The 12,840-nt window shown below is 38.3% G+C and overlaps 1 protein-coding gene across 1 annotated transcript in view; it reads right to left on the bottom strand.

Annotated features, from left to right (window-relative positions):
• Positions 1-1,344: 1,344 nt before the first annotated feature.
• The window catches only part of chrna9a (cholinergic receptor, nicotinic, alpha 9a), a 34,111-nt gene continuing 22,615 nt past the window's right edge, over positions 1,345-12,840 (bottom strand). The window contains exons 5-6 of the mRNA XM_072567854.1: positions 10,609-11,141; positions 1,345-6,829 (exon numbers count right to left, since the gene is read on the bottom strand). Of these exons, the coding sequence (XP_072423955.1) occupies positions 6,186-6,829; positions 10,609-11,141 (1,177 nt within the window). The 3' untranslated portion in view covers positions 1,345-6,185. The remainder of the gene's footprint in view (positions 6,830-10,608; positions 11,142-12,840) is intronic.

Below are 12,840 nucleotides of genomic sequence, written 5' to 3'. Positions count from 1 at the left end.
GAGGAAATCTTCCCAGCCATCGACCAATGTGGTCACTGGCAAGAAAACGGATAATCACGCAAGAGGGCCAGTGAGAGCAATAAGTCTCAATAGTGAGTAGTAAGAGGCCTAGTTTTATATATTAACATTCTCATTATGTCACCTTGCCTTATTGTTTTGCAGTTTCACATTCTCTTCCTCATCGGATAGAAACCAGATGGAAGTTCCAATGATGTCCAGGACACAAGTCACAGTGGTGTTACAGATCAACAGGCTCTGAATAATACCTATTTGGATGATGGGCTTAAGCTTCTGCCATTGACTAAAGAACTTTCAAAGTGACAGTATTGTGCTAATAATGGGACTGTATCAAAGTAATAATATTGTCCTGAAGTAATTTCCCAATACAAAATCCATAACTCTGCAAGACAATTTTTAAAAAATATAACTTTTTCATGGGAAGTCCCACTCTGGAAAAAAGAGGAGTTTGGAGTTGCACTTACATCAGGAAAGTCAGTGGAAGGCAACTGACTTCACTCAGTTCAGTTACAGTTAACCAGTCAGAGAGCTGATATGTGGAGCAGCAATTCCTGAAGTGTCTATGATAAAGTTCCTTACTTATAAAAGACATTCTAACAACAAAGCATTTATTTATGTCAGGTCTTTCTTACCACAAAACAGTCCAAGATACTTAAAAAGAGGAACGAAAATAGAGATTGCCACAAAAGATTAGCATGTCCATGCTCAAAGAAACAGTTAACATTTCAGGTCAATGGCCTTTAATCAGAACTGAAGAAATGTTGAAGAACTGACCTGGAAGTAAAGGTGAAGTAATAGAATTTGTGACCAGAAATGGAAGGAGGAAGAAAAGCTTTTTTGGAATTTTGGAATTTGTAGAATTTTGAAAATTTATACCCCTATCGATGTGTAGTCTGCAAAATTCAGATGGTAATCTGGATATATCTAATGGACAAAAAATGATCTGAAGCACTTGAACATACTTGCAATATGTACAATTTTGTAAAATTATCATTGATACCTACCACAACATATCTTCCTTCATTATTGAACCCCAATATTCATTGGCTAAAAACAATTTATAGCCTTCACTTGCAGATCAATAAAAGATAGAAATTGTGTGAATTATATATTGCAAATAATTATTTACAAACATAAATTGTTAATATGTCAACTTCTTCATGTGCATCAGCCCCAGCTTTAATAATTAACTAATGATAAAGTAGCAAAATGTTTGCCTTCAGCTGACATGTGAATTCATTGTAAAGGACAGGACACAATCACCTAAACTTAAAAATCACACAACATCAGGTTAAAGTCCAACAGATTTATTTGGAAGTACAAGCTTTCAGAGCACTGCTTCTTTGTCAGGTAGCTAGTGGGACAGGCTCATAGGACACAGAATTTATAGTAAAAGATCAAAATGTCATACAACTTTTGCGATGTATTGAACAAACCTAGATTGCTGTCAAGTCTTTAATCACTTAGAATTGGTTGCAGGTTTTGATTCATTAATATGAAAATCCCAGAACTTCTTTCAAGTCATATTCCCGAGATAACTTAAGGTTTTATATTAAAAAAGTGACATCTCAGCACAGACAATGCATTAAAGGTGTGAGGTTAGAGTCTGTCTGTATTCCAACCTTGAGTCAGACCGGTTCTATTTCCAAAGTAGGAATTTATAAAAGGTCACATGGACTGACTGCCGACAGATTGTGTGCTTTTTGAACAAAATAGAATATAACTGCAAATACAAATCTGCAAATTCACCCCAACGACTTATGCATGTCTGCATGCATGTGAAGAAGAGAGGTGGAGGCTACTCAGCTCCTCAATCCTTCTCTGCCATCCAACAGGATCATGTCTGATCAGACACCCTCCTGTTCTTTTTCCTGCCCTTTCCCCATAACCCTCAATTCCCCAATTGATCAAGAACCTATCTATCTCAGCCTTAAATGTACACAGACTCTGCATCCCAGCACTTTGTGGCAAAGAGTTCCATAGATGCTCAACCCTCAAAAAAGAAATTCCTCCTTATCATTCTTAAATGGGTACCCCTTAATTCTAAGACTGTGCCCTCTGTCCTACACTCACCCATTCTCTCAGCTTTCCCCTGTCAAGCCCCTTAATGTTTCAAAGAGAGCATCTCTCATTCTAAATTCCAATGACTACAGCCCCATCCTGTTTAACTTTTGCTCCTAAGACAACCCCTCTATGCTGGGAATCATCCTAGTGAACATCCTCTGGACTTCATCCAATGAAAAAATATTTTTTTCAAAACTGCTCACAGTATACCAGATGTGGTCTCACCAGCACTTTGTACAGTTGCAGTAGGACTTCTGTACTCATACTCCAAAGCCCTTGATATAAGGACCAACACTCCATTAGCCTTCTTGATCATCTGTTGTAACTCCATATCTCCTTTCCGTATTTTGTGTACACATACCCCGAAGTCCCTTTGTCTTGCAGCTTTCTGCAGTTTTCCCTTGATTTAAATTATACTGTGTTCTTTTGTTATCCTTTCCAAAAGGAACAGCTTCACATTTTCCCACTATATTCCATTTGCCAACTCTTTGCCCACTTATGTAACTTATCACCAGTTCCATAAACTGTTTGTCTCCTTCTCACATCCTGCCTTTCCATCAATTTTTGTTTCATCTGCAAATTTGGCTACAGTACATTCACTTCCTTTCTCCAAGTCATTAATATATATTGTAAACAGTGGTGACCCTGTATTGATCTTGTACAACCCCATTTATCACAGGTCACCAACCTGAAAAAACCCTACTCCACATTCTTGCCCATGATCCAATTCTCCATCCATTATCTCCAACACCATGGGCCCTTCCCATATGACAACCCTTTGCAAGGTACCTTGTCAATATCCTTCTGGAATACAACACATACTATTTGCCCTCCTTGTGAAGGCAAAGCTCTAATAAATTAACCAGACATGATTTCCATTTCATGAAGCTATGCTGATTCTGGTTGATTAGATTATGATTTCCAAATGTTCTGCTAATCCTTCCTTAATAATGGATTCCAACCTTTTTCCAACAATAAATGGGAGGCTAAGCAACCTATAGTTATCTGCTTTTTGCCTCCCTTTTTGACTAGGGGTGTCAGATTAGCAATTTTCAAATCATCTGGTACTTCCCCAGAATCCAAGGACTTTTGGAAAATTGCAACACTATCGCTTTTAGGATCCTAGGATGCAAGCCAGCATGGTCAGGTGACTTTTTTGCCTTTAGCTTGTTTAATACTATTTTGATCCAGCAATGGGACTTAATTCCTCCCCAGTATTATTTAGGATTAATGGAATGTTTAAAGTATCTTGTCCTCATAACCATCTCCCAAGCGTCATTTTCTAAGAGGCCTAGGTTCACTATGACCTCTCTGTTCCTTTTTATATATTTAAAGATGCTCTTGTCAATTTTCATATTCATCACTAGTTTTCTCCCATAGTTTACTTTCTCACCATTATTGTTTTGGTCTTCCTTTGCTGAATTCTGAGCTTATCTGAGTCTTTGAAGCTATCACTGACCTTTGACTCCTTATAAATGTCTTTTCTTTCAACTTTATACTCTCCTTAACTTTCTTGGTACACCATGGTTCAGAGAATCATACAGTACATAAGAGTCCCTTCGGCCCATCAAGTTTGTACTGCCAAAAATATACGACTACCCGTATTAATCCCACTTTCCCGCACCAGGCCCATAGCCTTGAATGTTTATGACACTTCAGATGCTCTTCCAAGTACTATTTAAAATGTTGTGAGGTATCCAGGATCAACTACCCCCCTATGCAGTGCATTCTAAACCTCCACCACTCTCTGAAGTGAAAACGATTTTCCTTAAATCTCCTCTAAACCTCCTGCCTTTTACTTTTAAATTAAGCTCCCTTGTTATTGACTCTTAAACTAATGGGAACAGCTGTTTTCTATTCATTCTGTCACTACCCCTCAATCTTGTATAACTCTATCAGGTCCCTTCTCTACCCCAAAAGAAAACAACAAGCTGATCCAGCATCTCTTCATAGCTAAAAAATGCTCCATCCCAAGCAACATTCTGGTGAATGGTTGGTTTACCCTCTCAAAATCTTTCCTCCTTAATGGGATGCATTTTTGAAGTGTCATGAATTAAATGTCTGCTACTGCCTGCTTACTGTAATTCCTGTTAATTTAGCCACCCAGGATCAATTCAAGGCCCAGCCTTGGAGACGCTGGAAATCTTTTGCTGATCTCGAAAAGGTTACCAATCTGCATGCATACTTCCATTACCTGTAATGGAACCTAACGGCAACTCCCAAATAGCACCCTATTTCTTTGCATTCACCAATAGCTATACAAATCATGTCAACACTGGCATGGGCTCCAAACTGGATTTTTTTTAAGAATCAGCACATATGAGTTAAGGCCACACATTAGACAATCCACCCAAGCCCACACATCTTTGGATTGTTGGAGGAAACTACAGCACTCAGAGGAAACCCACGCAAACATGAGGAGAATATCCAAATTCCACACTGACAGACACTAGAGGCTGGAATCGAACCTGGGTCTCTGCTGCTGTGAAGTGGCAGTACTAACCACTGAGCCACTGTGCTGCCCAACAGCAGCCCAGTTTGTAGATTTTGGGAAGAAGGTAGAAGTAGACTGTCTGGGGTTGGGAAACTCTGAACTAGGAGGCTGTCATGGGGAGATCCCCAGATGAGATAAGGTTGCTGACAGTCATGGACACAATGGCCCAGAGAGAGATATGAAGAAATATCTGAGAGTTGGTGCTCAGCCTCCATAAGGTATGTATCTCTAAAAAGGTGCACATGGAAAATGTTAAGCTCCTAATACAAACTAGACTGAACATAGAGAACTGAGTGAGCAAGTGAAAAGATAAAAATAAAAGGAAGATATACAATGACTAAGAACAGGGTAAACAGATTGTCTGGGAGTTCAGATCATTTTTTAAAGTTTGTTATCAACCTGTTCAGAGATGTTATTGCACACCTCTGCAGCACATGAAACTTGAATCCAGACTTCTTGCCTCAAAGTTCGGGACACTAACATTGTACCAAAAAAGAGCAATGTAGAGTTCAACATGCCAGACAACAATAGCACTGCCCTTGTAAACAGGCTTGATGATAAGTTAGGATTGGACATGACAGCATGGAGTGTCAGTTCAACTGGAGACAGGTTCTAATTGGTGAGAAGTGCAGAGAAATTAAGGTGATTGATGTCACATCAACAGTTCTCAATGAACAAGTTGGGTACAGGTTAAAGGCCAGATGGAGGGGTTGAGGTGGAGGAAGTGTGTTGGAGGTGGGTGACCAGAGAAGATGGTTGACACTTAAGTTTTTAAAGAGAGGCTGGCAAGTGCATTTGTTCTCAAAATCCACAAGGGTCACAATGTTAGTAAGAAAGACAAAAGTAACAAATGATGGATCTCTTGAAGATGAGAATTTTTATGGTTGATGAGTGTAGGATGGAAGCTGAGGGATTAGAAGGCTGGATATCAAGGGGCAGCAGAAGACAATGTAGAGGCAACTAAACAATGGGCTCAATTTGCATAAAGACCCAGGAGTTTATCTTTGAGATAGGGTGAATATGAAGTAGTGAAGGAAATGATGAATGGTGATGAAGAGAACTTTGGTTGTACTTGCCTTCAAGGTTGATTTTGGAATAAGGTCTGATCATAGGAAAGAAGATCATTGTTACTTGGGCCGGTCAACCATTACATCACTTAATAGACCCAAGCGACAAATCCAAATGCATTTATAGAAGTAGTTATGCAGCAACACCTGCATAAGGTACACAGTAGTGAACAGACCTGCAAAAAAACTTTAGTTTAGCAAATGTAACGGCTTCAGCAGATGTTTCCTGGAATCGCAGGTTTGAGAATTCGCAAAGAAAACTGCTATTTTCTACACCTCCTACAAAGTTTCAACTAACTAAATAATTTAGTCCTGCATTATGAAAACAAGATTTAACATCTAAAGGACCAAAGTACCTATAGAATTAAATTGTTTGTAGAGAGCAGATGGATTCTACATTCAGGTTCACAAAACTAAAGTAAAACTTGACTAAACAAGTTGAGAATTAAAATGGTATCCACTACTAAACTTTGCTACTACCAATATGCCAGACTAGTAATTATGATTAAACAATTAAAATTATACTAGATGTGAAAATAAAGTTACGTTGCCTTTCCTACAATTAAAATGCTCATAAAAAAAACCATGACAAAGAAAATCCACATAAAAAAGCGATCCATTACTTTTGCCACTTTCTTCCACTCAGCAGATTTAGCATTGGTTGCTTTTTGCTCTCTAAAGCAATTGGCTATAAATTCAATATTTTTTGCCACCCTACCACGATGTAAATGACGGAAACAAGAGGGCATGTTTAGACCTTCTTCATTCACACAACCATCACTGATACTTTTATCAAAATGTCCATTCGGTACTTTCTGGTTGCATACAGGGCACCGATGCATTGGTATCACAGACAGAGTAGCTTCATCCTTCAGCATGGTGTTGGGGCATATTTTAGAAAGGTGTGCATTTAGTGTTAAATCATCATCATTTCCAAATTCTCCGTTTGTTTTGGAATGATCCATCCGTAGTGGATAGTGATTCTTTCCATTTCTCTTTTGCACCATTGTGCAGGTTTCACCAATGTCATACACAAAAAAGATCTTTGACATGTACTGTAATATAATCACTTTTGCCCATTTTGGAACAGGTTTGGCTTCTGGCCCACAGTGATGAATATTCATGATGAAAATCGTTAGTGCAGTGGAGGCAGTGATCATTGTCATTGTTGCTATGTAGTATTTACCTGAGGAATAAACAGAAACAAATATTGGAATGGTTTAATGATTTCATACCAGAACTAAAATTGAATGAGTTTTTTTAAGAACGTGCAGAGTTAAGAAAAGGTGACTTTATTCATGGCCACTTCCTCTGCAAGCAGTATGTATAATGTATTGTTTTCATGCATTCTATTGAATCCAAATGATCTGTTTATGTGCAAATCTACCAAAACAAAAATATTCAAACGACTCCCATAGTCAGATGAAATACTTCTTTCCTCCATTCCTTCAATAGAAAATAAATCTTGAGGAATATGTATATTTTACTTGCAATTATAGAGTCATAGAGATGTACAGCACAGAAAGACACACTTTGGTCTAACTTGTCCATGCCGACCAGATATCCCAATCCAATCTAGTCCCACCTGCCAGCACCCGGCCCATATCCCTCCAAACACTTCCTATTCATATACCCATCCACGTTGTCATTGCCTACTTCTGCCCTATCTTTCATGAAGACATGAATTCCTTTCAGGGTTTCTGCTAAAAGGCACTTCTCAGTTTCTTGCCACATGTTGACTATGGTGAAACTTGGTTTCAAGCAAAGCTATCTCAAGATAGACAAACTATCAAGCTTTCCTGATGAAGGGCTTTTGCCCGAAACGTTGATTTTCCTGCTTCTCGGATGCTGCCTGACCAGCTGTGCTTTTCCAGCATTATTCTAATCTTGAAACTATCAAGCTGGTGGGTCTAAGGTGCAGAGAGAGAATGCCAAGTTGATAATACAAACCAGGCTGAACATGGAGAGCTCATGGGAAAGTGAAAAGGTAAAAGTAAAGGAAGGTGTGCAACAAATATCAGCATAAAGACAGGGTAAGCAGATTGGCTGGGTGTTCAGATCATTTTAAAACATTTGTTGAATCAATCTGTCCAGAGGTGTTATTACACACTTCTGCAGCATGTGAAACTTGAACCCAGACTTCCTGGCTCAAAGGTACGAATGCTAGCACTTTCCCACAAGAGGGCCAATTTTACAGCATTGTTAGTTAAATTGGAACCATATAGATACAACACTTGCTAATTAAAGGAATACTTGTTAATTGCAATGTTACTGCTGAATTGACTGGAACATTTACACTGAAATAGAACAGTTAATTGCAGAACATTGATCAGAGTGGGATAAGAAATCCTTATGTACTTTATTGATAAACCAATGAAAGCTGGCAAAACATTAACCAGCTAACAACCAACTATGCATCCAATGAACCAATCCAGAAGCAAATAATGCATGATCCCTTTCAAAACCTGTATTTTGTACATAAACATTTGAAAGCATCTCACACAGGAATGTTCAAGAAGACAAACATTGCATATTGGAAAAGTCCGATTTAAGCAAGCAAGAAAACTTAGTCAAATATTACATTCAACTCAGATTTACTATTTAAGGGTATCTGTTACCCAACAGTAACTGTTTGGTTTAATTTAAACCATTTTATTTAAAATTCCCACTAAAGGTGTTGTGTTTAGTGTGAGATTGTGAAAATCATAATCCTTGGTCACTGGACTGACAGTTCTGGCAAGTCAGGCAGGAGTCTGAGTAACTGACATAATAGTTGAATCCAATCAATGACTAGATATATTACAAAAAAGTAAAGGTTTTGGGTTTAAGAAGATAACTGGAAGTTTGTTTCAGGTGGAAAAGGCGGAAGAGAGAGCACAAAAGAAAAGTGGAAGATGCAAAGGCTGTATTTGGAGTGTTGTTAACAACATAAGGCCCAATTATAGAAACTGAGGCAGCAGCTGAGTACATTTTAGGGGTCTCGGTTTATTGAATCCAGGGAATATAGTGCCCAATGGATCTCTAGTATGGTGATTGCAGGTCCCCACCACATGTCCCAAACCCAAATCAAAACCAGCTCAGACCAATACCCCCAGTGAAAAAGCAATGGTTTACAATAGATATACAAGGACATGAATATTAAATAGTGATGACAAGGCCCTTTATATCAAAATTCAATTCATAGAATTAGTATGAGAAGTGTCTAAACTGGGGACGAATCATACTATATTGCCTGTTGGCACAGGACAGGAAGTTGTTCTTCATTAATGCAATCATTAAGTAATTGCTTTCAGGTGAACAGTTTCCACCTTCATTGTCTTATACATGCATTTTATATCTTTTGGTAGAATAAGGTAATCAACTCAGAGCTTCTGGATTATGTTAATTCCGTAACCATGCACCCATTGCCCACTTCTATAGCCCTGCCAGGTATTTGACAGAAAGCTTGTTTAGACACAAACTGTACCGAAGAACCAAGGGTCTAGTGAAAAGGGCAAATTGAAGGAAATCAGTATTATTAAGAAAATATAGTGATAAAGAAATTAATGGGGTTAAAGCTGCTTAGAGAATGACAAGTGTAACCCTACTACTTAAAAAGGGAGGGAGAGAAAATAAAGAGAATTTCAGACCAGCAAACCTAACATTAGCAATGGAGAAAATGTCTTATAAAATACATGATTACAGAAGACTTGGAAAACATTAACTGAAGCTAGCACGGCTTTATGAAAGGCAAATCATGCTTAACAAATCTGGAGTGTTTTTGAGAATGCAACTAGTAGAATAGATAAATGTGAACTAGTAAATGTGATGTTTCTGGATTTTCAGAAGTCTTCTGATAAAGTCTCACAAAAGAGGCTTGTGGGCAAAATTAAAGCGCGTGAAATAGGGGATAATGTTGACATGGATTGAGAATTTGTTGACAGTCAGGCAACAAAAGTGGGTATAAATGGACCTTTAATCGAGGTGGCAGGCTGTGACTAGTTGGATAACACAAGGATCAGTGCTTCAGTATATGACGTATGAATGACCTGAACAAGGGAACCAAATATATTTCCAACTTTGCCAATGACACAAAACTGAATGGGGTAGAGATTTTTTAGAAGGCTTTTAGGTATTTTAGACAAGTCGAGTGGGTGCACAAACACATGGCAGATGTAGTAGAAAGTGGCTAAATATGAAGTAACAGTTATTTAAATAGTAATATATTGGGAAATACAGCTATACAAAAGGATCTCGGTGTCCTTGTATACCAGCCAAGTAGACATATAAGTGTAGAAAGCAATTAGGAAAGCCAATAGTATATTGGCCTTCATTGCAAGAGGACCCAAATTTAGATGTAGAAATATCTTACTGCAGTTATACAGAGCCTTGTTAAGGCCACACCTGGAGTACTGTATGCAGTTTTGGTCTCCCTACCCAAGGAGGAATATACTTGCCATAAGGGAGTGCAGTGGAAGTTCACTAGGGTGATACTGGGGATGGCAGACTGTTGTATGAGGAAAGAATTCAACTGGCTTCTATTTGCTAGAGATTAGAAGAATAAAAGGGATTCTGACTGAAAAATATAAAATCCTAATGGCTGCTGGACATATTAAATGTAGGGAGAAGGTTTTTTCCTGGCTGGGGAGTCTAGAACCAGGGGTCAAAGTCTCAGGATGTGGGATAGCTCATTTAGGATTGAGAGAGAAAAAAATATTCTTTATTCAAACAGCAATGCATCTGTGGAATCCTCTACCACAAAAGGCTATGCAAGCCAAGTCACTCAATATATTCAAGAAAGAGACATATAAATGTTGAGATTGTAAAGACATCAAGGGGTGCAGGAAGAAAACAGGAATAAGGCACTAAGATAGAAAATCCACTGTGATATTCTACTATTGAATGGTAGACATGCTCCAAGAGGCTTCAGTGGCCTAACCATGCTCCTGAATTCTATGGTTAAGAAGCTCAAGGCTGTTCACTTACCAATCAGTGGAACACTTTCAGATGGAGGCATGCTTTCTGCAACCATCAGCTGAAACACAGTCAGTGCCAGAAGCACAGTCACACCAAGAGACACCTTCTCTCCAGAATCAGCTGGTAGATAAAATCCTAATGGTGCTAGGAATGAGATCATTACACATGGGATCAATAAGTTAAAAATGTAAAATGAAGACCTTCTTTTGAGGATTACTGTGTAGGTGATATCTGGGTAAGGATCTGAACAGCACCCATATGTTATTATATTTTTTGTCGCTGGCATTCCATGGACTTCCCATTCCACATTCTCCACAAAATCAGTTAGATCTCCACTGTCAAGTCCATTAATGATGTCAACCTGATTTCCATTGTAGGTCCAAGAGCCAAATGTAAGGTTGCACCTTTGATCATCGAATGGAAAGTAGGCCACGTCCACTACACAGGAACTCTTTGTAATCGCTGGAGAATCCCACGTAATCTGCCCATCATATCTTAACACCACGTTAGTCTCCATGGATCCTGTAGATTCATCATCAGCTCTAAAATAACAAGTTACCAAAAGCACCCACAGCAGTCAGTTACACACAGGTCTATTCAGTAAGATAAATATAGCTAAAGAAAAAGGTATTGAATAATTTCATCAATACAAATTATTACAGCCATCTAGAAATTAACTACTTTAACTTTACTCTTTGATTTTTTTTGTACCCTCCCTCATTCTCTAATGAAGGCTTTTCTTCTTTGCAAAACTATTATTTCTCAAGCAGTCTTCCATGAAAACCTGACCCATGATCCCATAGTCTAATTTCTTCACATCCAAGTCAACTATTCAAGTATGAAAAATGCGTGTCAAGCCTGATCTTTTTGCCTTCCAGAGGCAATGTATCTTTAATTTCTATATCTATTTAAGGGTGCTGAGGTCAGTGCTTGTGTCAATTATCAGAGTTCTGGCTATCACTGATTGGGGACAGAACAGGGATCAAACCAGCACTATCCTGGTCTCCATTGTTAAACTACTCATTGCCTGATTCAGCTATGAAATTAGTTTTTCATTTGCTTCTTTTAAACAAATAGCAGAACTTTTCATCTTCACTGCTAAACTGTCGGCCGAGTGTTTCAACTGATCTTTACAGAATCAGCTTTATTGAATGGTGCTAGGAATGAGATCATTACACATGGGATCAATAAGTTAAAAATGTAAAATGAAGACCTTCTTTTGAGGATTACTGTGTAGATGATATCTGGGTAAGGATATCAGTTCCTTAAGGTAGCAGGGCAGGTAGATAAAGTGGTTCCTTAAGGTAGCAGGGCAGGTAGATAAAGTGGTTAAGAGGGCATATTAAATACTCGCCTTTATTAGCCAATGCATAGAGTTTAAGAGCAGGGAGGTTAAGAGAGAACTGTGTGCAAAGTTATTTAGACCGTAGTTAGAGTTTTTTGTGCAGTTCTGGAATCCACATTATGGGAGCAATGTTGTCACACTGGAAAGGGCACTTAAGGTTATTACTACAATGCTGCCTGGCCTTGACAGTTTTAGTTATGATTATGAGATTAGATTCCCTACAGTATGGAAACAGGCCCTTCGGCCCAACCAGTCCACATCAATCCTCCGAAGAGTAACTCACTCATTTAGGTTTAGGGGCAGGAAGCTGACAGGGGATGTGAGGAAGCATTTTATACCCAGAGGGTAGTGAGAATCTAGAACTCACTGCCTATAAGGGTGACAGAGGCCATACCATTTAAAAAGATATTTAGATGGACACTTATGATACCAACGCATACAAGGCTATGGCTAAGGGCTGGAAAATGGGATTAGAACAGTTAGGTGGTTGTTTTCAACTGGCACAGACTCGATGGGTTTAATAGCCTTTTTCTGTGCTGTAGACCTCTATGACTCTATGAATAGAAGAACAGGTTCAAGGGTCTGAATGGTCCACTACTGATGCTAATTGTATTGTAGACAACAGAATGGAGACTTTAACATTCATACCTTAAAACATACAACATTAACATAACTACATTTTTAGTCTGATGGTATTTAAAAATAGTTATCAGATTAGAATTTATTTACTGAAGTTTCAATATGAATAAGATCAAATAGTAATCAATATATTACATTTTTTTCAAGAAAATCGATTAAAATTCAAATGGTCAAATATATTTATGTGACCATTAAAAATGGAAACTGCTCTCAGTTTGCTGATGGTGTAGATATATGAAGCAGTTAAAATAAACAAA

Source organism: Chiloscyllium punctatum, chromosome 1 (genome assembly GCF_047496795.1).
Source record: "Chiloscyllium punctatum isolate Juve2018m chromosome 1, sChiPun1.3, whole genome shotgun sequence".
Classification (NCBI taxonomy): domain Eukaryota; kingdom Metazoa; phylum Chordata; class Chondrichthyes; order Orectolobiformes; family Hemiscylliidae; genus Chiloscyllium; species Chiloscyllium punctatum.
The sequence above is the reverse complement of the archived record's forward strand: the minus strand, read 5'-3'. Positions and strand labels throughout refer to the sequence as shown.